At 41.1% G+C, this 27,653-nt stretch overlaps 2 protein-coding genes across 2 annotated transcripts; both read right to left on the bottom strand.

Moving 5' to 3' along the window:
* Positions 1-1,459: 1,459 nt before the first annotated feature.
* On the bottom strand, positions 1,460-3,885 carry LOC131362072 (formin-like protein 2). The gene is made up of 3 exons (XM_058403809.1): positions 3,591-3,885; positions 2,412-2,900; positions 1,460-2,115 (listed from the first exon to the last, which is right to left on the bottom strand). Exons 1-3 carry the CDS (start codon positions 3,676-3,678, stop codon positions 1,946-1,948), a joined length of 747 nt encoding a protein of 248 aa, XP_058259792.1. The 5' UTR covers positions 3,679-3,885; the 3' UTR covers positions 1,460-1,945.
* A 12,450-nt stretch (positions 3,886-16,335) lies between these two features.
* Positions 16,336-18,880, bottom strand: LOC131362058 (WW domain-binding protein 11-like). Its single transcript, XM_058403786.1, has 3 exons — positions 18,586-18,880; positions 17,287-17,895; positions 16,336-16,991 (listed from the first exon to the last, which is right to left on the bottom strand). The coding sequence occupies exons 1-3, from the start codon at positions 18,671-18,673 to the stop codon at positions 16,822-16,824; spliced, it is 867 nt and encodes a 288-aa protein (XP_058259769.1). The 5' UTR covers positions 18,674-18,880; the 3' UTR covers positions 16,336-16,821.
* Between the last annotated feature and the right edge of the window lie 8,773 nt (positions 18,881-27,653).

The following is a 27,653-nucleotide window of genomic DNA, read 5'->3' as shown; positions in this document are numbered from 1 at the left end:
ACAGTGGTCACTGATGGAACTGAAATACATGAACAGAAAAAGTGAAAAAGTTCAGTGTCAAAGAATAAATGCCTTATAGATTAAACTTGACTTTCACAGGACTGGAGCACTGTTATTAGCTCATCTTGTGATCTGTGTCATACTGTAAAAAAACTATTGACTTTGACTCATCTTACACCAATACATTGCTGTAGTTTCTATGCAACAAACAGCCAAAGCAGGGACTGCAAAACCTAAGGTATGGCTCTTCATACATGTGTATAGTACTATAAAATCTTTTAAAACAACCTACTAAATATCAGCAGGTAAAAGTCAACAGCATTTTTTTTTCAACAGATGTAGGGATTTTAAAAAGTGTCACACTTAATGTTTTGTATTTAATGAATGACTAGGAATCACGTGCGAGTCGTTATTTTATTTCATTTGAGGGATTTTTAGAAATGTCAGAGGTACTTTATATCAGCTTTGTTTGGAGATCATTTTCTCTCATCAGGTTTATAAAGCTAAAAAATAGCATTTGAACTCCTCACCTTGGCCCCATCCTAAGACACTCTGATGTTCTTCATCATGGACACCTCCGCAACAGGACCAGGGGCCATCCTCTATGGATTTTGGAGAAAACTTCCACCCAGTGGCATTTTTCTAAAGAAAGTTGTCCACTGCCAACAACATTCTTCTTCTCCAGGCTCACCTTTTTGTATTTGATTGTGTATTGTGACACTATTATGGTGACACTTTTACACACACGGGCTACTCTCTCTCTGCCTTTAACACACCCCTGCCTTGACAACTATATTTAATGCCACTTTAGCAAGTTGGTTTTTTTGAAATGATTGTTTATGAGAAGAAAATACTTTTACAGGTTTTTGTCAGTATTTCACAGTGAAATGTCTGTAGCTCTAGAAAAATGCCGATATAGAATTAAGCAATATTGTTCTTTAACAGTACAGGTTATTATACCATAAATGAAGGAAACTTTCTTACAATGTATAAACAGAAAGGAATCAAAACCCTCCTGTCTCTCTCTGATAGCTTTTCCTCCATATTCAGAGTGGATGTTTCTTCCTCACACTGCATTAGTTTATGGGTCTCATCAGTAAACTCAGTAAAGTCGCTTGTGAGATCGAAGTTAAACACGTAATAGTAAAATTCCACCTTAAGATTAACCCATTATCAGTTTATGAGGCATTACGGCAACAGCAGATTATTAATTATACAGATTTAACATGTTCAGACTGTTGGCAGGAATGTATTTGCTAATGGGAGAAAGGTTTATTTCTACATTGTAATTATATGTGAAAGCAATGAGAAATGCTTATAGTGTGTTATAAGAGACACTTGACACATGAGTGTTGAAGAAAAATAAAGAACTTTTATTGCTTATTAATGAGAGCAAACATGAACTTATTACAAACTACATTTATTTTTTTATATTTAAGATATATTTTTAAACAGGGGTTAGGGGCATTTGGGGGTGGGAGTGCACTACTTCTGTACAACTTAATCTTAAAATCCTAAATCTTAAATACTTAATATATACATATTTACAACAGCATAAATATTTGCAGCAATATGCATAACCTACACATATATGAACAGAAAACTGGTTAATTATAAGTTCTATAATAAATACTAATTCATATTTCCTAAATATACAACATACTAAAGTAACAAGCCTATACATTAAACACTAACCAGACAATTATAAACTAACATAATTGCGATAACTACTACTATTATCTTACCAAAATTCAGTCCGTCATGAAAATGGTTTAACGCTACTACTGCTGGAGTCTGGAAGTGAAATTCACTACAAATTTAGACTAAGAAAAGTAAGAAAAATAAAACCAGACTAAAGCTAAAGACTAGAGGTCAAATACTTACCCCAGATACCTACCACTGATACTTACCACATGATGAGTACGGGGTGATCTTTGGGGTTTGCTCAAAGATCACTGCTTAGTGCAGGAATCACTTCAACTGGTAATTGGAGGGGCCTTGTGACTACCTGCATCTCCCACTCAGGTTCCACACGCTGTCGTCTACTAGAAGGGAAGAATTCATCGTCTTCCTCTTCCTCCCTCCACCTCTTCCCCTGGTCTAGAACAGGATATGCTGGAACGTAGCAAACGTAATGAGAAACATCTGCACAACTCATAAAAGGAAGCAGAAACCGTTAGTTTAATAGTACAGCAGAAAAACATCACTCAGTATGTAATCTTCCTATAACAGTACATACATTCTCTGTATTTACATTTTAGCTGAAAATGTAGACAGTCACATTACCCATTTATATCACTGCAAACTCACCCCCCCACCAAAATAAAAAAACCCACCACCCTTCAACCAAACCATATTCATGTCTATTAAGGGTTCATTTTTACTTCCTTTATTACTCTGATGGTTCTTACCAGAAGGGACTACTCGACTGTCTTCCTCCTCATCCCTTCTACTTATTCTCTGGCGCCAAACATGGAAGGTCACGGACGCTGGAACGAAAGGCTGACCAGACTGCATGTCGTGCAACACAACAATGGGAAGGGGTGGGATGGCGTAGGATGGCGTGGGACGTACTATAGGGATTGGGGTCCTTAAAGGGGATGGGTTTCTAATAGGTGGGGATGGGTTTCTAATAGGTGGGGATGGGTTTCTAATAGGTGGGGATGGGCTCCTTGCTGGTGATAGGTCCCATACAGGTAACAGGACCCTCATGGGTGGGGATGGGCTCCATGCAGGTGGGGATGGGCTCCTAACAGGGGATGAGCTCCTCACAGTGACCTCATTCTCATCACCTCCATCTTGCACATCCTGCTGCAGAATAAACACAATTTCCTCATCCTCAGAGTCACTCTGCTCGCTGTAGTTGAGCTCGTCTTGACGTGTTTGTTCCCCTAGTCTCCCTGTGTCAAAAGACAAATGAGAAACAGCTGCACAACTCACAATAGGAAGCACAAACCTTTAGTTTAATAGTACAGCAGAAAAACATCACTCAGTATGTACACAAGTTATATTACAGTAATCCTCCTATAACTCTACATACATTCTCTCCATTTACGTTTTAGCTGCAAATCTACACAGTCACATGACCAACTTCTCTCACTGCTAACTCACCCGCGACAAAAACTTTCAGATTAAACTAGATTAATGTCTATTAAGGGTTAGTTTTTTTTACTTTATCAGTGTTTACTCCGAGGTTTCTCATCACTTTTGTGGACTCGGAACACTGGGAAACAATTATTTAGCCACAGTAGCTATGCTAACTAGCCGCCTAGCTAATCTTCGCTAATATTTCTCCTCCTCCAGCTCGACTTCAGTAAACCTGCTAATTTTGCCAGTTATTTGGCTTAAAAAAGGTCCAACTTTATCCATTTTAGACCACTTTATACCCACAAACCTTAGGATAATCATCATGTCAACAAAACGATTAGCCAAATAACAACGAACAGATCGCTTTTTTCCCCCAAAACTGTCGAACCATACAAAACGATATTCCTAATGGCGTTTCCGCCTGTTTAGTGCTGTTTTTAACACAGTTTTGCTCACTAAAGCACTTGTTACTTTACGGAAAAGGTAAAAAGTCAGTAACTCACCGGTCCAGGGGTCGTATAGTCCGGTCCATCCGGGCTGAGGGTCCGCGTCCTCCTGCCGCTGTAGCGCGTCTTCTCCTCTGAAGTTCATCCTCCCTGGTGGTGCAGAGTCGATGAAGGAATCCAATCGCCAAAGTGTTGCAGGAATGAAAGAGATATACAGTCGTGCTGTAGCAGGAATCAGAAACTAGTCTTCAAGTCTTGCGACCTTCAACTTCAACTCCAACTCCAAACACTTTTCAAAACACGCGTAGGGTTTTATGCAGTTTAGGGGCGGGATAAAAGTCCCCATTGGTCCACTGCTTCTCAACCTACTCTCCAATCAGTCAATCAGTAAAGTGACGTCCCTGACGCGCGACTCTGTCGGTTAGTGTTTGAACCTGTCTTAAGCAAGTGAGAAGATGGGCGATTACACACCGCGACATGTAATCGATAGCAATGTATACGTTAGTTAGATGCCTTAATTGTCCAAGGAATCAGGTGTAATATGTCTAAAATGCTTCTGACATGTTCCAGTTTGTGTAGGTGTGGATGACATTGCTTTCTTCCTAGAGGAGCAGAGTACTGGGGTTGTGCTTACAGAGACTGAGTAGATGCTGTGACCACAGGCACAGTTTAGGACACACACTGACCCAAACTCCACATCCTGAGACTTTGGATGAGACCTGTATTTATTAGTTATAAACTATGTGCAGCAAATTGTGGAATAAATGTGTTTTAATTACCTTCATAACATCACTTTGCAATGCATTTAACCCTAAATCCTTCTGCACCTTTTATGGTGGCATGCAACTCCATAATGATGTTGATCTGCCACATCTGTGAGGTGGATGAATTATCTCGGCAAAGGAGAAGGGCTCACTAACGCAGATTTAGACAGATTTGTCAACAAAATTTGAGAGAAATAGGCCTTTTGTGTTCATAGAAAAAGTCTTACATCTTTGAGTTCAGCTCATGAAAAATGGGGGCAAAAACGAAAGTGTTGCGTTTATCATTTTGTTCAGTGTACTTGACTCTGCACTTCTGTTTCTGCCCATTGCAGTAGTTTTATTGCTGCAGTTTTTATCATTTTAATTTATATAATTTCAACATTCAGACTAAAGCTTTTATCTTTCCTGGTTTCTGGAACAGTGTTTATTCTTCTTTTTCCACAGGCGGTCTGCCTCCTGAATATATCGGGGAAAGAGCCAAAATGTGATGAAGAGAAATGCAGCAGACTTTCATATACTAATATAAAACTGAATATCTAGCTTTTTTTAGCGGTCATCTTGAAAACATTGCATGGGGAATCTATGCTTCATTACAGCACCAGCATGGACTTGATCAGTGCATGTGTCTGTCTCTGATCCTGTTGCCCCTGACCCTGAATCTGACTGACCTGAGCCTGTATCTGACTAACCTGAGCCTGTATCTGAGCCTGTATCTGAGCCTGTATCTGAGCCTGTATCTGACTGACCTGAGCCTGTATCTGACCCTGAATCTGATTAACCTGAACCTGTATCTGAGCCTGTATCTGAGCCTGTATCAGACTGACCTGAGCCTGTATCTGACCCTGTATCTGACTGACCTGAGCCTGTGGATGCAGTGATACAGGACTCTGATTAACACAGAGATAAGAATAAACACAAAGTGAATGACATTACTTTAAAGCTATACATTTCATCATGATGAAACTGAACACACGAGCTTAGTGCTGCTAGCGCACTCCTCTACCGTTTGAGCAACAATAACGATATGCTATGATACTAATGATTGTACAGTGATACACTTGTCCAGTTCATTAAAATACTCTTTAGCATAATAACAGGAGGTTTGACACGATACTACAATAGACACACATATAAGAAACCTTAAACGTATTAATTAAATCTTCTCACTTGCTTAAGACAGGTTCAAACACTAACCGGCAGAGTGGACACACTGGTCTAACATTAGCTACACTGCTAACAAACCTGGCTATATAGCTTGGCAGCTAAATATTGTATTGTGCAGAATAAAACATTAAAGTCAGTAGATGGTAAAATATTCTCTTTTATTATTAATGCTTGATTTTAACTTAATAGTTAGCTTAATGCTAATGCACTAGAAAACATGGCTACCCGTTTTAAGCTCTCAACACGATACAGTATTTCTCCTAATCTTACCTACTAGTTAATAACCTTGGCTGTTTTTGTAAATGTATGATAGAAAATGTTATTTGTAATTGAAGTCATTATTCTGAGTCACAGAAAACTCATTTTTTACAGACTCTGTGGATGTGCTGGGAGAATTGCTTGATACTCCCTCTGTCCTCCAGGTATGTGTCAACTAAATAGTCTGATTTTAACTACATAAAAGGAAGCAGAAACCGTTAGTTTAATAGTACAGCATCTGTTGTGTACAGCAGAAAAACATCACTCAGTATGTACACAAGTTATATTACAGTAATCTTCCTATAACAGTACATACATTCTCTGTATTTACATTTTAGCTGCAAATGTAGACAGTCACATTACCCATTTATATCACTGCAAACTCACCCCCACCAAAAAAAAACACCCTTCAACCAAACTATATTCATGTCTATTAAGGGTTCATTTTTACTTCATTTATTACTCTGATGGTTCTTACCAGAAGGGACTACACTTGATTGTCTTCCTCCTCATCCCTTCTACTTATTCTCTGGCGCCAAACATGGAAGGTCACGGACGCTGGAACGAAAGGCTGACCAGACTGCATGTCGTGCAACACAACAATAACATCACTTTGCAATGCATTTAACCCTTTATGATGGCATGCAACTCCATAATGATGTTGATCTGTCTCTAGCACACAGACAAAAATAAAGAGTCTAGAAATAAATTCTAATTTAAAGACTTATTTTGAGCTTGACTCTGACAAGAAGCCATTGTTATAATATAAATAAACAGCTCTCTCTCTCTCTCTCTCTCTCTCTCTCTCTCTCAGTAACACTCACTGCTTTAATAAAACTTTATTTTATTTCTTTCTTTTTTCAACATAGGACAGAACTAGCAGTAACAGCCCTCAACACAGAATTATAAAAACTGCAGCAATAAAACTACTGCAATGGGCAGAAACAGAAGTGCAGAGTCAAATACTTTAAAAATATTATACAAAAAAAAATAAAAACTGCATTTTATATATCAAACAAGTACATCTTGTATAAGCAAGAACACTACTGTAATGGCAGCCCTGAACATTCAGACTAAAGCTTTTGTCATCTTTCCTGGTTTCTGGAACAGTGTTTATTCTTCTTTTTCCACAGGCGGTCTGCCTCCTGAAAATAAAAAAAATAGCCAAAAATGTGATGAAGAGAAATGCAGCAGACTTTCATATACTCATATAAAACTGAATATCTAGCTTTTATTAACGGTCATCTTGAAAACATTGCATGGGGAATCTATGCTTCATTACAGCACCAGCATGGACATGGCCATTTCCTGATCAGTGCATGTGTCTGTCTCTGATCCTGCTGCCCCTGACCCTGTATCTGACTGACCTGAGCCTGTATCTGAGCCTGTTTCTGACTGACCTGAGCCTGTATCTGACTGACCTGAGCCTGTATCTGACTGACCTGAGCCTGTATCTGAGCCTGTGTCTGACCCTGTATCTGACTAACCTAAGCCTGTATCTGAGCCTGTATCTGAATGACCTGAGCCTGTATCTGACTGACCTGAGCCTGTATCTGAATGACCTGAGCCTGTATCTGACCCTGTATCTGACTAACCTAAGCCTGTATCTGAGCCTGTATCTGAATGACCTGAGCCTGTATCTGAGCCTGTATCTGAATGACCTGGGCCTGTATCTAAGCCTGTATCTGACTGACCTGAGCCTGTCTCTGACTCACCCTGACCTTGTATCTGACTGACTTGAGCCTGTATCTGAGCCTGTATCTGACTGACCTGAGCCTGTATCTGACTAACCTGAGCCTGTATCTGAGCCTGTATCTGAGCCTGTATCTGACTGACCTGAGCCTGTATCTGACTAACCTGAGCCTGTATCTGAGCCTGTATCTGAGCCTGTATCTGACTAACCTGAGCCTGTATCTGAGCCTGTATCTGAGCCTGTATCTGACTGACCTGAGCCTGTATCTGACCCTGAATCTGATTAACCTGAACCTGTATCTGAGCCTGTATCTGAGCCTGTATCAGACTGACCTGAGCCTGTATCTGACCCTGTATCTGACTGACCTGAGCCTGTGGATGCAGTGATACAGGACTCTGATTAACACAGAGATAAGAATAAACACAAAGTGAATGACATTACTTTAAAGCTATACATTTCATCATGATGAAACTGAACACACGAGCTTAGTGCTGCTAGCGCACTCCTCTACCGTTTGAGCAACAATAACGATATGCTATGATACTAATGATTGTACAGTGATACACTTGTCCAGTTCATTAAAATACTCTTTAGCATAATAACAGGAGGTTTGACACGATACTACAATAGACACACATATAAGAAACCTTAAACGTATTAATTAAATCTTCTCACTTGCTTAAGACAGGTTCAAACACTAACCGGCAGAGTGGACACACTGGTCTAACATTAGCTACACTGCTAACAAACCTGGCTATATAGCTTGGCAGCTAAATATTGTATTGTGCAGAATAAAACATTAAAGTCAGTAGATGGTAAAATATTCTCTTTTATTATTAATGCTTGATTTTAACTTAATAGTTAGCTTAATGCTAATGCACTAGAAAACATGGCTACCCGTTTTAAGCTCTCAACACGATACAGTATTTCTCCTAATCTTACCTACTAGTTAATAACCTTGGCTGTTTTTGTAAATGTATGATAGAAAATGTTATTTGTAATTGAAGTCATTATTCTGAGTCACAGAAAACTCATTTTTTACAGACTCTGTGGATGTGCTGGGAGAATTGCTTGATACTCCCTCTGTCCTCCAGGTATGTGTCAACTAAATAGTCTGATTTTAACTACATAAAAGGAAGCAGAAACCGTTAGTTTAATAGTACAGCATCTGTTGTGTACAGCAGAAAAACATCACTCAGTATGTACACAAGTTATATTACAGTAATCTTCCTATAACAGTACATACATTCTCTGTATTTACATTTTAGCTGCAAATGTAGACAGTCACATTACCCATTTATATCACTGCAAACTCACCCCCACCAAAAAAAAAACACCCTTCAACCAAACTATATTCATGTCTATTAAGGGTTCATTTTTACTTCATTTATTACTCTGATGGTTCTTACCAGAAGGGACTACACTTGATTGTCTTCCTCCTCATCCCTTCTACTTATTCTCTGGCGCCAAACATGGAAGGTCACGGACGCTGGAACGAAAGGCTGACCAGACTGCATGTCGTGCAACACAACAATAACATCACTTTGCAATGCATTTAACCCTTTATGATGGCATGCAACTCCATAATGATGTTGATCTGTCTCTAGCACACAGACAAAAATAAAGAGTCTAGAAATAAATTCTAATTTAAAGACTTATTTTGAGCTTGACTCTGACAAGAAGCCATTGTTATAATATAAATAAACAGCTCTCTCTCTCTCTCTCTCTCTCTCTCTCTCAGTAACACTCACTGCTTTAATAAAACTTTATTTTATTTCTTTCTTTTTTCAACATAGGACAGAACTAGCAGTAACAGCCCTCAACACAGAATTATAAAAACTGCAGCAATAAAACTACTGCAATGGGCAGAAACAGAAGTGCAGAGTCAAATACTTTAAAAATATTATACAAAAAAAATAAAAACTGCATTTTATATATCAAACAAGTACATCTTGTATAAGCAAGAACACTACTGTAATGGCAGCCCTGAACATTCAGACTAAAGCTTTTGTCATCTTTCCTGGTTTCTGGAACAGTGTTTATTCTTCTTTTTCCACAGGCGGTCTGCCTCCTGAAAATAAAAAAAATAGCCAAAAATGTGATGAAGAGAAATGCAGCAGACTTTCATATACTCATATAAAACTGAATATCTAGCTTTTATTAACGGTCATCTTGAAAACATTGCATGGGGAATCTATGCTTCATTACAGCACCAGCATGGACATGGCCATTTCCTGATCAGTGCATGTGTCTGTCTCTGATCCTGCTGCCCCTGACCCTGTATCTGACTGACCTGAGCCTGTATCTGAGCCTGTTTCTGACTGACCTGAGCCTGTATCTGACTGACCTGAGCCTGTATCTGACTGACCTGAGCCTGTATCTGAGCCTGTGTCTGACCCTGTATCTGACTAACCTAAGCCTGTATCTGAGCCTGTATCTGAATGACCTGAGCCTGTATCTGACTGACCTGAGCCTGTATCTGAATGACCTGAGCCTGTATCTGACCCTGTATCTGACTAACCTAAGCCTGTATCTGAGCCTGTATCTGAATGACCTGAGCCTGTATCTGAGCCTGTATCTGAATGACCTGGGCCTGTATCTAAGCCTGTATCTGACTGACCTGAGCCTGTCTCTGACTCACCCTGACCTTGTATCTGACTGACTTGAGCCTGTATCTGAGCCTGTATCTGACTGACCTGAGCCTGTATCTGACTAACCTGAGCCTGTATCTGAGCCTGTATCTGAGCCTGTATCTGACTGACCTGAGCCTGTATCTGACTAACCTGAGCCTGTATCTGAGCCTGTATCTGAGCCTGTATCTGACTAACCTGAGCCTGTATCTGAGCCTGTATCTGAGCCTGTATCTGACTGACCTGAGCCTGTATCTGAGCCTGTATCTGACTGACCTGAGCCTGTATCTGAGCCTGTATCTGACTGACCTGAGCCTGTATCTGAGCCTGTATCTGACTGACCTGAGCCTGTATCTGTCCCTGTATCTGACTGACCCTGACCCTGTATCTGAATGACCTGAGCCTGTATCTGACCCTGTATCTGACTGACCTGAGCCTGTATCTGACCCTGTATCTGACTGAACTGAGCCTGTATTTGACTGACCTGAGCCTGTATCTGAGCCTGTGTCTGTCCCTGTATCTGACTGAACTGACCCTGTATCTGAGTGACCTGAGCCTGTATCTGAGCCTGTGTCTGTCCCTGTATCTGACTGACCCTGACCCTGTATCTGACTGAACTGACCCTGTATCTGAGTGACCTGAGCCTGTGTCTGAGCCTGTGTCTGTCCCTGTATCTGACTGACCCTGACCCTGTATCTGACTGAACTGACCCTGTATCTGACTGAACTGACCCTGTATCTGAGTGAACTGACCCTGTATCTGAGTGACCTGAGCCTGTATCTGAGCCTGTGTCTGTCCCTGTATCTGACTGACCCTGACCCTGTATCTGACTGAACTGACCCTGTATCTGAGTGACCTGAGCCTGTACCTGAGCCTGTGTCTGTCCCTGTATCTGACTGACCCTGACCCTGTATCTGACTGAACTGACCCTGTATCTGAGTGACCTGAGCCTGTATCTGAGCCTGTGTCTGTCCCTGTATCTGACTGACCCTGACCCTGTATCTGACTGAACTGACCCTGTATCTGAGTGACCTGAGCCTGTGTCTGTCCCTGTATCTGACTGACCCTGACCCTGTATCTGAGCCTGTATCTGAGCCTGTATCTGACTGAACTGAGCCTGTATCTGAGCCTGTATCTGACTGAACTGAGCCTGTATCTGAGCCTGTATCTGACTGAACTGAGCCTGTATCTGAGCCTGTATCTGACTGACCTGAGCCTGTGGACACAGTGATACAGGACTCTGATTAAGAGTCTGGGTTAACACAGAGATAAGAGTAAACCCAAAGTGAATTACATTACTTTAACATTACTTTATTTTACTTTAAAGCTATACATTTCATCATGATGAAACTGAACACATGAGCTTAGTGCTGCTAGCGCACTACTCTACTGTTTGAGCAACAATAACGATATGCTAACGAAGATGCCGAAAAGCAAATGTATCGGAGTAAAAGTATAGAATTTGTTTCAAAAAAGTAGTGAAGTAAAAGTTGACAGAAATATAAAAACTCAAGTAAAGTACAAAAACTCTCAAAAAATACTGAAGTACTGTAACGAAGTAATTCTACTTTGTTACATTACACCACTGTTTGGGGATGACCCCTTCCTGTTCCAACATGACTGCACAAACAGTGCACAAAGCAAGGTCCAGAAAGACATGGATGAGCGAGTTTGGTAGTGTGTTGTATTTCTTTGATAAAAGTGGAATTAATTCATAATTAACATTTTGAAGACATCATCTGAGGTTCATAAATTCTTTTTTCTTCATGGTTTCATGATACTAACCTGACACTGGAGTGCAGATAGAATTAATGGAAAGGCATCTACTGTTAGGACAGCAAAACAAGTCAATTTAGGTAGAATTAAACTGCCCGAGGTGGACACACGTCTGGCTCTGATGTGTCAACTGAAGAAAAATCAGGCAACCTTGGAGAAAATATGCCAGAATATACAGAGAAACAGCTTAAGCAGTATCTTTCCCTGAGTTATACTGATGTAATGTTTGGACGTAAGTCACCATATCTAAATACAACCTACAATTTAAACCAGAAGTAGCCCATAATTCATTAAGCTCCAGTAATCCAGGTATACAGAGAACCCTCTCCCTTAAACCCAGGACACTACACCTCCTCTTCAGCAGAAGAGAGCATCTCCAGAATGCCAGTGTGACCTCTGACATTTCACTTCCGGGACACTTCCTGACTTTCTAGTATGTAAAAATATGAACAATATAAACACACAACAAATCCACATGAATTACAATTTCTGGTTTAACATTACATATATTGCTTCTAAATCTTCTTATGTTCCTGATGATTTATTCCTGCGTTTGAAATTTATTGTGATTTTGTTTCATATGACTGGATATGTCACATTTTTAAAACAGGAAACTGGCAGCAACATTTATTAAGAGTGTAACTGATTCAGTAATATTGAACGATTGGTATGAACGACGTGAATTTGCCAACTGTGATGGTGCTTTCTATAATGGAATATTGGATGAGAGGACTAAAAATTCTATATGTATAATTACCAATACTTAATCTTGGAATGAAAAATAATAGCTGAGTAATTAATCAACCTTGTTCATGTTTACCATACACACTCTCAGGAACTACTGGGACAGTTCCCTGCCTGACCACCAGAGGGGGTGCTGGCAGGTGATTCATCAAAGGCTGCTTTTTTTGTTTGTGTATACCCCACCGCTTGTTTGTTGTTTGTTCAGGGACTGTCACGTTCTAGGTTTCCATGCTTTCGTTGTGTTCTGTCAATCCCAGTGGCGGACTAGGACAATAATCCAGGCCGGGAATTTGACTCCAACCCAGGCCACCTTTGCTGCTGCCGCCGTCACCGCCACCCTGTTCATGTAATCCACCAGACTGCTAATCTTGTAGGCTAACCCTATTAGTTGATGTAACAGGTAGACTACCAGACCAATTAAAAATGAATAAATAAGCCTAAATGAACCCTCAAAAACTCACTAGGAATACACCATCTATATTACCACACCACAGACAAATATAAAATTGGTTTACACTTTTACACAGATACACGTTTAAATATTGAACCATATATTTTATGTATTTCCAGTGATCAAGTACAGTATATCAAAAGTATCAGAAACACAAACTTAACAAAAGCTATGACAGTCTAAATAACAGATAACAATGTTCACTCAATGGCATAAGAACAGACCAGTAAGAGTAAACTAGTACTAGCACTAGTGAATAAATCAAAATCCTTGGACTGAGGATGGGCAAAATAATCAAATGGATTATCAAGGCTTTCACTGTCTTTTTCATCTTTCCCTGAATCTCTCTCTCCACATCTAGTTGCTCTGCAATATGAAATAAACACATTCAATAATATATACTTATATTACTTGTGCAGCCATCAACTATGTGTCCCCATGATTACAGCCCTACCATTGATGATCTCATAAATCATAAAAGCACAGATTGTTCTAAGAGTATAGCCTGTATGTTAGTTTTGCTTAGCTTAAACTTAATAAAAAAAAAGAAATCTCCGGTGAAATTTGGCACTAGAAAATACTCTATCCCCATCTCTAAAACAGTGTGCTAGTTTGTCGTTGCTACATGTACTGCGTTAGAATAAACGAGACTTGTCACAGCACAGCACTTACATGTTGCTCGTTTGTTGCTTTGATTTTATCTATTGTAATTTGCTTTGCATGAAAGTGTCCGTCTGTCAAATGAAGACACCAAAGTATCGCGAGAGTGATTCTGGCACATATTCGAGCGCACACTCTTAAGTCACTCTCGCGGTACTTTAACCTCATATACCGATCGGTCCGCGCAGCACCGCTTCAAGTCCAGCACACCTATTACCTGCCTCTGGAAATAGCCAATCAGGCAGTGCTTCGCTGACATCAGGCCAGAACAATCGTCAGGCCACCGGGAAATGTCCCGGTGCTCCCGATGTCCAATAGTATTAGTAGCAGCCCTAAGTAAACGTAAAGAGTTTGAGGAAGATCATTCTACAGCCAGCTAGGTGTATTTTACTAGCTATCGATAGTAAGCCTGCTACCCAAAGTCGACCAAGGGTTTTGGGACACCCTTCCAAATCATTGAATTCAGGTGTTGTTTTTCAGGAGCTGGGCTTGGCCCCTTACACAAAGTGCACAAAGCAAGGTCCGTAAAGACATGGATGAGCGAGTTTGGTGCGGAGGAACGCGACTGGCCTGCACTGGGACGAATTAGAGCGGAGCCTGTGACCCAGACCTTTTCGTCGAACATCAGTGCCGGACCTCACAAATGCGCACCTTGAGGAATGGTCAGAAATTCCCATAAACACAAGGCTAAAAAGCCTTCCCAGAATAGTTGAAGCTGTTATAGCTGAAAGGGCAGGCCAACACTGTATTATATTCGTGTGCATGTAAAGGCAGACATCCCAGTTTTGGCCTGGCTCGCAGTCTCCTGTAAAAACAATATTTCCTCACAATATGTACAGATGCCTTTACAGACTGTGCCTGCTGGTGCCTCTGTCCTAAAAAGAACTATAAATCTATCAACTGGAATCATGTAAGACTAACTAAAGACTAATAAAACACTCAATCAGTACTTCAACACTTCAAATGGGTTATACTGTATGTAAAACCAGAAGAATGGAAGCTGAAAATTGCAATCTGAGGAAAAACAGAGGTCACACGTACTTGAATATCTTTGAGATATGTCTCTCAGGATATCTGTGGTCACGATTTATATTAATGTCTGAATGCTGAGTTAACTGTACACAGAAGTTCCATCACTTCATGTATTTTCATCTTCACCCTGGAATCATTCAATAAACATCAAATCTTACAACTATCCCCTTCCACATTCAAGTATTTACAGTGGTCACTGATGGAACTGAAATACATGAACAGAAAAAGTGAAAAAGTTCAGTGTCAAAGAATAAATGCCTTATAGATTAAACTTGACTTTCACAGGACTGGAGCACTGTTATTAGCTCATCTTGTGATCTGTGTCATACTGTAAAAAAACTATTGACTTTGACTCATCTTACACCAATACATTGCTGTAGTTTCTATGCAACAAACAGCCAAAGCAGGGACTGCAAAACCTAAGGTATGGCTCTTCATACATGTGTATAGTACTATAAAATCTTTTAAAACAACCTACTAAATATCAGCAGGTAAAAGTCAACAGCATTTTTTTTCAACAGATGTAGGGATTTTAAAAAGTGTCACACTTAATGTTTTGTATTTAATGAATGACTAGGAATCACGTGCGAGTCGTTATTTTATTTCATTTGAGGGATTTTTAGAAATGTCAGAGGTACTTTATATCAGCTTTGTTTGGAGATCATTTTATCTCATCAGGTTTATAAAGCTAAAAAATAGCATTTGAACTCCTCACCTTGGCCCCATCCTAAGACACTCTGATGTTCTTCATCATGGACACCTCCGCAACAGGACCAGGGGCCATCCTCTATGGATTTTGGAGAAAACATTTTTCTAAAGAAAGTTGTCCACTGCCAACAACATTCTTCTTCTCCAGGCTCACCTTTTTGTATTTGATTGTGTATTGTGACACTATTATGGTGACACTTTTACACACACGGGCTACTCTCTCTCTGCCTTTAACACACCCCTGCCTTGACAACTATATTTAATGCCACTTTAGCAAGTTGGTTTTTTTGAAATGATTGTTTATGAGAAGAAAATACTTTTACAGGTTTTTGTCAGTATTTCACAGTGAAATGTCTGTAGCTCTAGAAAAATGCCGATATAGAATTAAGCAATATTGTTCTTTAACAGTACAGGTTATTATACCATAAATGAAGGAAACTTTCTTACAATGTATAAACAGAAAGGAATCAAAACCCTCCTGTCTCTCTCTGATAGCTTTTCCTCCATATTCAGAGTGGATGTTTCTTCCTCACACTGCATTAGTTTATGGGTCTCATCAGTAAACTCAGTAAAGTCGCTTGTGAGATCGAAGTTAAACACGTAATCGTAAAATTCCACCTTAAGATTAACCCATTATCAGTTTATGAGGCATTACGGCAACAGCAGATTATTAATTATACAGATTTAACATGTTCAGACTGTTGGCAGGAATGTATTTGCTAATGGGAGAAAGGTTTATTTCTACATTGTAATTATATGTGAAAGCAATGAGAAATGCTTATAGTGTGTTATAAGAGACACTTGACACATGAGTGTTGAAGAAAAATAAAGAACTTTTATTGCTTATTAATGAGAGCAAACATGAACTTATTACAAACTACATTTATTTTTTTATATTTAAGATATATTTTTAAACAGGGGTTAGGGGCATTTGGGGGTGGGAGTGCACTACTTCTGTACAACTTAATCTTAAAATCCTAAATCTTAAATACTTAATATATACATATTTACAACAGCATAAATATTTGCAGCAATATGCATAACCTACACATATATGAACAGAAAACTGGTTAATTATAAGTTCTATAATAAATACTAATTCATATTTCCTAAATATACAACATACTAAAGTAACAAGCCTATACATTAAACACTAACCAGACAATTATAAACTAACATAATTGCGATAACTACTACTATTATCTTACCAAAATTCAGTCCGTCATGAAAATGGTTTAACGCTACTACTGCTGGAGTCTGGAAGTGAAATTCACTACAAATTTAGACTAAGAAAAGTAAGAAAAATAAAACCAGACTAAAGCGAAAGACTAGAGGTCAAATACTTACCACAGATACCTACCACTGATACTTACCACATGATGAGTACGGGGTGATCTTTGGGGTTTGCTCAAAGATCACTGCTTAGTGCAGGAATCACTTCAACTGGTAATTGGAGGGGCCTTGTGACTACCTGCATCTCCCACTCAGGTTCCACACGCTGTCGTCTACTAGAAGGGAAGAATTCATCGTCTTCCTCTTCCTCCCTCCACCTCTTCCCCTGGTCTAGAACAGGATATGCTGGAACGTAGCAAACGTAATGAGAAACATCTGCACAACTCATAAAAGGAAGCAGAAACCGTTAGTTTAATAGTACAGCAGAAAAACATCACTCAGTATGTAATCTTCCTATAACAGTACATACATTCTCTGTATTTACATTTTAGCGGAAAATGTAGACAGTCACATTACCCATTTATATCACTGCAAACTCACCCCCCCACCAAAATAAAAAACCCACCACCCTTCAACCAAACCATATTCATGTCTATTAAGGGTTCATTTTTACTTCCTTTATTACTCTGATGGTTCTTACCAGAAGGGACTACTCGACTGTCTTCCTCCTCATCCCTTCTACTTATTCTCTGGCGCCAAACATGGAAGGTCACGGACGCTGGAACGAAAGGCTGACCAGACTGCATGTCGTGCAACACAACAATGGGAAGGGGTGGGATGGCGTAGGATGGCGTGGGACGTACTATAGGGATTGGGGTCCTTAAAGGGGATGGGTTTCTAATAGGTGGGGATGGGTTTCTAATAGGTGGGGATGGGTTTCTAATAGGTGGGGATGGGCTCCATACACGTGGGGATGGGCTCCTTGCTGGTGATAGGTCCCATACAGGTAACAGGACCCTCATGGGTGGGGATGGGCTCCATGCAGGTGGGGATGGGTTCCTGATGGTTGGGGATGGGCTCCTTGCTGGTGATAGGTCCCATACAGGTAACAGGACCCTCATGGGTGGGGATGGGCTCCATGCAGGTGGGGATGGGCTCCTAACAGGGGATGAGCTCCTCACAGTGACCTCATTCTCATCGCCTCCATCTTGCACATCCTGCTGCAGAATAAACACAATTTCCTCATCCTCAGAGTCACTCTGCTCGCTGTAGTTGAGCTCGTCTTGACGTGTTTGTTCCCCTAGTCTCCCTGTGTCAAAAGACAAATGAGAAACATCTGCACAACTCACAATAGGAAGCACAAACCTTTAGTTTAATAGTACAGCAGAAAAACATCACTCAGTATGTACACAAGTTATATTACAGTAATCCTCCTATAACTCTACATACATTCTCTCCATTTACGTTTTAGCTGCAAATGTACACAGTCACATGACCAACTTCTCTCACTGCTAACTCACCCGCGACAAAAACTTTCAGATTAAACTAGATTAATGTCTATTAAGGGTTAGTTTTTTTTACTTTATCAGTGTTTACTCCGAGGTTTCTCATCACTTTTGTGGACTCGGAACACTGGGAAACAATTATTTAGCCACAGTAGCTATGCTAACTAGCCGCCTAGCTAATCTTCGCTAATATTTCTCCTCCTCCAGCTCGACTTCAGTAAACCTGCTAATTTTGCCAGTTATTTGGCTTAAAAAGGTCCAACTTTATCCATTTTAGACCACTTTATACCCACAAACCTTAGGATAATTATCATGTCAACAAAACGATTAGCCAAATAACAACGAACAGATCGCTTTTTTTCCCCCAAAACTGTTGAACCATACAAAACGATATTCCTAATGGCGTTTCCGCCTGTTTAGTGCTGTTTTTAACACAGTTTTGCTCACTAAAGCACTTGTTACTTTACGGAAAAGGTAAAAAGTCAGTAACTCACCGGTCCAGGGGTCGTATAGTCCGGTCCATCCGGGCTGAGGGTCCGCGTCCTCCTGCCGCTGTAGCGCGTCTTCTCCTCTGAAGTTCATCCTCCCTGGTGGTGCAGAGTCGATGAAGGAATCCAATCGCCAAAGTGTTGCAGGAATGAAAGAGATATACAGTCGTGCTGTAGCAGGAATCAGAAACTAGTCTTCAAGTCTTGCGACCTTCAACTTCAACTCCAACTCCAAACACTTTTCAAAACACGCGTAGGGTTTTATGCAGTTTAGGGGCGGGATAAAAGTCCCCATTGGTCCACTGCTTCTCAACCTACTCTCCAATCAGTCAATCAGTAAAGTGACGTCCCTGACGCGCGACTCTGTCGGTTAGTGTTTGAACCTGTCTTAAGCAAGTGAGAAGATGGGCGATTACACACCGCGACATGTAATCGATAGCAATGTATACGTTAGTTAGATGCCTTAATTGTCCAAGGAATCAGGTGTAATATGTCTAAAATGCTTCTGACATGTTCCAGTTTGTGTAGGTGTGGATGACATTGCTTTCTTCCTAGAGGAGCAGAGTACTGGGGTTGTGCTTACAGAGACTGAGTAGATGCTGTGACCACAGGCACAGTTTAGGACACACACTGACCCAAACTCCACATCCTGAGACTTTGGATGAGACCTGTATTTATTAGTTATAAACTATGTGCAGCAAATTGTGGAATAAATGTGTTTTAATTACCTTCATAACATCACTTTGCAATGCATTTAACCCTTTATGATGGCATGCAACTCCATAATGATGTTGATCTGCCACATCTGTGAGGTGGATGAATTATCTCGGCAAAGGAGAAGGGCTCACTAACACAGATTTAGACAGATTTGTCAACAAAATTTGAGAGAAATAGGCCTTTTGTGTTCATAGAAAAAGTCTTAGATCTTTGAGTTCAGCTCATGAAAAATGGGGGCAAAAACGAAAGTGTTGCGTTTATCATTTTGTTCAGTGTACTTGACTCTGCACTTCTGTTTCTGCCCATTGCAGTAGATTTATTGCTGCAGTTTTTATCATTTTAATTTATATAATTTTAACATTCAGACTAAAGCTTTTATCTTTCCTGGTTTCTGGAACAGTGTTTATTCTTCTTTTTCCACAGGCGGTCTGCCTCCTGAATATATCGGGGAAAGAGCCAAAATGTGATGAAGAGAAATGCAGCAGACTTTCATATACTAATATAAAACTGAATATCTAGCTTTTTTTAGCGGTCATCTTGAAAACATTGCATGGGGAATCTATGCTTCATTACAGCACCAGCATGGACTTGATCAGTGCATGTGTCTGTCTCTGGTCCTGTTGCCCCTGACCCTGAATCTGACTGACCTGAGCCTGTATCTGACTAACCTGAGCCTGTATCTGACCCTGTATCTGACTGACCTGAGCCTGTATCTGACCCTGAATCTGATTAACCTGAACCTGTATCTGAGCCTGTATCTGAACCTGTATCTGAGCCTGTATCTGACCCTGTATCTGACCCTGTATCTGACTGACCTGAGCCTGTGGATGCAGTGATACAGGACTCTGATTAACACAGAGATAAGAATAAACACAAAGTGAATGACATTACTTTAAAGCTATACATTTCATCATGATGAAACTGAACACACGAGCTTAGTGCTGCTAGCGCACTCCTCTACCGTTTGAGCAACAATAACGATATGCTATGATACTAATGATTGTACAGTGATACACTTGTCCAGTTCATTAAAATACTCTTTAGCATAATAACAGGAGGTTTGACACGATACTACAATAGACACACATATAAGAAACCTTAAACGTATTAATTAAATCTTCTCACTTGCTTAAGACAGGTTCAAACACTAACCGGCAGAGTGGACACACTGGTCTAACATTAGCTACACTGCTAACAAACCTGGCTATATAGCTTGGCAGCTAAATATTGTATTGTGCAGAATAAAACATTAAAGTCAGTAGATGGTAAAATATTCTCTTTTATTATTAATGCTTGATTTTAACTTAATAGTTAGCTTAATGCTAATGCACTAGAAAACATGGCTACCCGTTTTAAGCTCTCAACACGATACAGTATTTCTCCTAATCTTACCTACTAGTTAATAACCTTGGCTGTTTTTGTAAATGTATGATAGAAAATGTTATTTGTAATTGAAGTCATTATTCTGAGTCACAGAAAACTCATTTTTTACAGACTCTGTGGATGTGCTGGGAGAATTGCTTGATACTCCCTCTGTCCTCCAGGTATGTGTCAACTAAATAGTCTGATTTTAACTACATAAAAGGAAGCAGAAACCGTTAGTTTAATAGTACAGCATCTGTTTTGTACAGCAGAAAAACATCACTCAGTATGTACACAAGTTATATTACAGTAATCTTCCTATAACAGTACATACATTCTCTGTATTTACATTTTAGCTGCAAATGTAGACAGTCACATTACCCATTTATATCACTGCAAACTCACCCCCACCAAAAAAAAAACACCCTTCAACCAAACTATATTCATGTCTATTAAGGGTTAATTTTTACTTCATTTATTACTCTGATGGTTCTTACCAGAAGGGACTACTTGATTGTCTTCCTCCTCATCCCTTCTACTTATTCTCTGGCGCCAAACATGGAAGGTCACGGACGCTGGAACGAAAGGCTGACCAGACTGCATGTCGTGCAACACAACAATAACATCACTTTGCAATGCATTTAACCCTTTATGATGGCATGCAACTCCATAATGATGTTGATCTGTCTCTAGCACACAGACAAAAATAAAGAGTCTAGAAATAAATTCTAATTTAAAGACTTATTTTGAGCTTGACTCTGACAAGAAGCCATTGTTATAATATAAATAAACAGCTCTCTCTCTCTCTCTCTCTCTCTCTCAGTAACACTCACTGCTTTAATAAAACTTTATTTTATTTCTTTCTTTTTTCAACATAGGACAGAACTAGCAGTAACAGCCCTCAACACAGAATTATAAAAACTGCAGCAATAAAACTACTGCAATGGGCAGAAACAGAAGTGCAGAGTCAAATACTTTAAAAATATTATACAAAAAAAATAAAAACTGCATTTTATATATCAAACAAGTACATCTTGTATAAGCAAGAACACTACTGTAATGGCAGCCCTGAACATTCAGACTAAAGCTTTTGTCATCTTTCCTGGTTTCTGGAACAGTGTTTATTCTTCTTTTTCCACAGGCGGTCTGCCTCCTGAAAATAAAAAAAATAGCCAAAAATGTGATGAAGAGAAATGCAGCAGACTTTCATATACTCATATAAAACTGAATATCTAGCTTTTATTAACGGTCATCTTGAAAACATTGCATGGGGAATCTATGCTTCATTACAGCACCAGCATGCACATGGCCATTTCCTGATCAGTGCATGTGTCTGTCTCTGATCCTGCTGCCCCTGACCCTGTATCTGACTGACCTGAGCCTGTATCTGAGCCTGTTTCTGACTGACCTGAGCCTGTATCTGACTGACCTGAGCCTGTATCTGACTGACCTGAGCCTGTATCTGAGCCTGTGTCTGACCCTGTATCTGACTAACCTAAGCCTGTATCTGAGCCTGTATCTGACTAACCTGAGCCTGTATCTGTCCCTGTATCTGACTGACCCTGACCCTGTATCTGAATGACCTGAGCCTGTATCTGACCCTGTATCTTACTAACCTAAGCCTGTATCTGACCCTGTATCTTACTAACCTAAGCCTGTATCTGACCCTGTATCTGACTGACCCTGACCTTGTATCTGACTAACCTAAGCCTGTATCTGAGCCTGTATCTGAATGACCTGAGCCTGTATCTGACTGACCTGATCCGGTATCTGAGCCTGTATCTGAATGACCTGGGCCTGTATCTAAGCCTGTATCTGACTGACCTGACCCTGTATCTGACTGACCTGATCCTGTATCTGAGCCTGTATCTGAATGACCTGGGCCTGTATCTAAGCCTGTATCTGACTGACCTGAGCCTGTATCTGACCCTGTATCTGAATGACCTGAGCCTGTATCTGACCCTGACCCTGTATCTGACTAACCTAAGCCTGTATCTGAACCTGTATCTGACTGACCTGAGCCTGTATCTGACTGACCTGAGCCTGTATCTGACTGACCTGAGCCTGTATCTGACTGACCTGGGCCTGTATCTAAGCCTGTATCTGACTGACCTGAGCCTGTGTCTGTCCCTGTATCTGACTGGGGAATCTATGCTTCATTACAGCACCAGCATGGACATGGCCATTTCCTGATCAGTGCATGTGTCTGTCTCTGATCCTGCTGCCCCTGACCCTGTATCTGACTGACCTGAGCCTGTATCTGAGCCTGTTTCTGACTGACCTGAGCCTGTATCTGACTGACCTGAGCCTGTATCTGAGCCTGTGTCTGACCCTGTATCTGACTAACCTAAGCCTGTATCTGAGCCTGTATCTGACTGACCTGAGCCTGTATCTGACCCTGTATCTGACTAACCTAAGCCTGTATCTGAGCCTGTATCTGAATGACCTGAGCCTGTATCTGACTGACCTGAGCCTGTATCTGGGCCTGTATCTGAATGACCTGGGCCTGTATCTGACCCTGACCCTGTATCTGACTAACCTAAGCCTGTATCTGACCCTGTATCTGACTGACCTGAGCCTGTATCTGACTGACCTGAGCCTGTATCTGACTGACCTGACCTTGTATCTGACTGACCTGAGCCTGTATCTGAGCCTGTATCTGACTGACCTGAGCCTGTGTCTGTCCCTGTATCTGACTGACCCTGACCCTGTATCTGACTGAACTGAGCCTGTATCTGAGCCTGTATCTAAGCCTGTATCTGACTGACCTGAGCCTGTCTCTGACTGACCCTGACCTTGTATCTGACTGACTTGAGCCTGTATCTGAGCCTGTATCTGAATGACCTGAGCCTGTATCTGACTAACCTGAGCCTGTATCTGAGCCTGTATCTGAGTGACCTGAGGCTGTATCTGAGCCTGTATCTGACTGACCTGAGCCTGTATCTGAGCCTGTATCTGACTAACCTGAGCCTGTATCTGTCCCTGTATCTGACTGACCCTGACCCTGTATCTGAATGACCTGAGCCTGTATCTGACCCTGTATCTTACTAACCTAAGCCTGTATCTGACCATGTATCTGACTAACCTAAGCCTGTATCTGAGCCTATATCTGACTGACCTGACCCTGTATCTGACTGACCTGACCCTGTATCTGACTGACCTGATCCTGTATCTGAGCCTGTATCTGAATGACCTGGGCCTGTATCTAAGCCTGTATCTGACTGACCTGAGCCTGTCTCTGACTGACCCTGACCTTGTATCTGACTGACCTGAGCCTATATCTGAGCCTGTATCTGAGTGACCTAAGCCTGTATCTGAGCCTGTATCTGACTGAACTGAGCCTGAATCTGACCCTGTATCTAAATGACCTGAGCCTGTATCTGACCCTGACCCTGTATCTGACTAACCTAAGCTTGTATCTGAGCCTGTATCTGACTGACCTGAGCCTGTATCTGACTGACCTGAGCCTGTATCTGACTGACCTGGGCCTGTATCTAAGCCTGTATCTGACTGACCTGAGCCTGTCTCTGACTGACCCTGACCTTGTATCTGACTGACTTGAGCCTGTATCTGAGCCTGTATCTGACTGACCTGAGCCTGTGTCTGTCCCTGTATCTGACTGACCCTGACCCTGTATCTGACTGACCTGAGCCTGTATCTGACCCTGTATCTGACTGACCTGAGCCTGTATATGACCCTGTATCTGACTGACCTGAGCCTGTATCTGACTGACCTGAGCCTGTATTTGACTGACCTGAGCCTGTATCTGAGCCTGTGTCTGTCCCTGTATCTGACTGACCCTGACCCTGTATCTGACTGAACTGACCCTGTATCTGAGTGACCTGAGCCTGTGTCTGAGCCTGTGTCTGTCCCTGTATCTGACTGACCCTGATCCTGTATCTGAGCCTGTATCTGAGCCTGTATCTGACTGAACTGAGCCTGAATCTGACCCTGTATCTAAATGACCTGAGCCTGTATCTGACCCTGACCCTGTATCTGACTAACCTAAGCCTGTATCTGAGCCTGTATCTGACTGACCTGAGCCTGTATCTGACTGACCTGGGCCTGTATCTGACTGACCTGGGCCTGTATCTAAACCTGTATCTGACTGACCTGAGCCTGTCTCTGACTGACCCTGACCTTGTATCTGACTGACTTGAGCCTGTATCTGAGCCTGTATCTGACTGACCTGAGCCTGTGTCTGTCCCTGTATCTGACTGACCCTGACCCTGTATCTGACTGACCTGAGCCTGTATCTGACCCTGTATCTGACTGACCTGAGCCTGTATCTGACCCTGTATCTGACTGACCTGAGCCTGTATTTGACTGACCTGAGCCTGTATCTGAGCCTGTGTCTGTCCCTGTATCTGACTGACCCTGACCCTGTATCTGACTGAACTGACCCTGTATCTGAGTGACCTGAGCCTGTGTCTGAGCCTGTGTCTGTCCCTGTATCTGACTGACCCTGATCCTGTATCTGAGCCTGTATCTGAGCCTGTATCTAAATGACCTGAGCCTGTATCTGACCCTGACCCTGTATCTGACTAACCTAAGACTGTATCTGAGCCTGTATCTGACTGACCTGAGCCTGTATCTGACTGACCTGAGCCTGTATCTGACTGACCTGGGCCTGTATCTAAGCCTGTATCTGACTGACCTGAGCCTGTCTCTGACTGACCCTGACCTTGTATCTGACTGACTTGAGCCTGTATCTGAGCCTGTATCTGACTGACCTGAGCCTGTGTCTGTCCCTGTATCTGACTGACCCTGACCCTGTATCTGACTGACCTGAGCCTGTATCTGACCCTGTATCTGACTGACCTGAGCCTGTATCTGACCCTGTATCTGACTGACCTGAGCCTGTATCTGACTGACCTGAGCCTGTATTTGACTGACCTGAGCCTGTATCTGAGCCTGTGTCTGTCCCTGTATCTGACTGACCCTGACCCTGTATCTGACTGAACTGACCCTGTATCTGAGTGACCTGAGCCTGTGTCTGAGCCTGTGTCTGTCCCTGTATCTGACTGACCCTGATCCTGTATCTGAGCCTGTATCTGAGCCTGTATCTGACTGAACTGAGCCTGTATCTGAGCCTGTATCTGACTGACCTGAGCCTGTGGACACAGTGATACAGGACTCTGATTAAGAGTCTGGGTTAACACAGAGATAAGAGTAAACCCAAAGTGAATTACATTACTTTAACATTACTTTATTTTACTTTAAAGCTATACATTTCATCATGATGAAACTGAACACATGAGCTTAGTGCTGCTAGCGCACTACTCTACTGTTTGAGCAACAATAACGATATGCTAACGAAGATGCCGAAAAGCAAATGTATCGGAGTAAAAGTATAGAATTTGTTTCAAAAAAGTAGTGAAGTAAAAGTTGACAGAAATATAAAAACTCAAGTAAAGTACAAAAACTCTCAAAAAATACTGAAGTACTGTAACGAAGTAATTTTACTTTGTTACATTACACCACTGTTTGGGGATGACCCCTTCCTGTTCCAACATGACTGCACACCAGTGCACAAAGCAAGGTCCAGAAAGACATGGATGAGCGAGTTTGGTAGTGTGTTGTATTTCTTTGATAAAAGTGGAATTAATTCATAATTAACATTTTGAAGACATCATCTGAGGTTCATAAATTCTTTTTTCTTCATGGTTTCATGATACTAACCTGACACTGGAGTGCAGATAGAATTAATGGAAAGGTATCTACTGTTAGGACAGCAAAACAAGTCAATTTAGGTAGAATTAAACTGCCCGAGGTGGACACACGTCTGGCTCTGATGTGTCAACTGAAGAAAAATCAGGCAACCTTGGAGAAAATATGCCAGAATATACAGAGAAACAGCTTAAGCAGTATCTTTCCCTGAGTTATACTGATGTAATGTTTGGACGTAAGTCACCATATCTAAATACAACCTACAATTTAAACCAGAAGTAGCCCATAATTCATTAAGCTCCAGTAATCCAGGTATACAGAGAACCCTCTCCCTTAAACCCAGGACACTACACCTCCTCTTCAGCAGAAGAGAGCATCTCCACAATGCCAGTGTGACCTCTGACATTTCACTTCCGGGACACTTCCTGACTTTCTAGTATGTAAAAATATGAACAATATAAACACACAACAAATCCACATGAATTACAATTTCTGGTTTAACATTACATATATTGCTTCTAAATCTTCTTATGTTCCTGATGATTTATTCCTGCGTTTGAAATTTATTGTGATTTTGTTTCATATGACTGGATATGTCACATTTTTAAAACAGGAAACTGGCAGCAACATTTATTAAGAGTGTAACTGATTCAGTAATATTGAACGATTGGTATGAACGACGTGAATTTGCCAACTGTGATGGTGCTTTCTATAATGGAATATTGGATGAGAGGACTAAAAATTCTATATGTATAATTACCAATACTTAATCTTGGAATGAAAAATAATAGCTGAGTAATTAATCAACCTTGTTCATGTTTACCATACACACTCTCAGGAACTACTGGGACAGTTCCCTGCCTGACCACCAGAGGGGGTGCTGGCAGGTGATTCATCAAAGGCTGCTTTTTTTGTTTGTGTATACCCCACCGCTTGTTTGTTGTTTGTTCAGGGACTGTCACGTTCTAGGTTTCCATGCTTTCGTTGTGTTCTGTCAATCCCAGTGGCGGACTAGGACAATAATCCAGGCCGGGAATTTGACTCCAACCCAGGCCACCTTTGCTGCTGCCGCCGTCACCGCCACCCTGTTCATGTAATCCACCAGACTGCTAATCTTGTAGGCTAACCCTATTAGTTGATGTAACAGGTAGACTACCAGACCAATTAAAAATGAATAAATAAGCCTAAATGAACCCTCAAAAACTCACTAGGAATACACCATCTATATTACCACACCACAGACAAATATAAAATTGGTTTACACTTTTACACAGATACACGTTTAAATATTGAACCATATATTTTATGTATTTCCAGTGATCAAG

This window comes from Hemibagrus wyckioides, linkage group LG11 (assembly GCF_019097595.1).
Source record: "Hemibagrus wyckioides isolate EC202008001 linkage group LG11, SWU_Hwy_1.0, whole genome shotgun sequence".
Taxonomy (NCBI): Eukaryota; Metazoa; Chordata; class Actinopteri; order Siluriformes; family Bagridae; genus Hemibagrus; species Hemibagrus wyckioides.
This window is presented reverse-complemented; position numbering and strand designations above follow the sequence as displayed.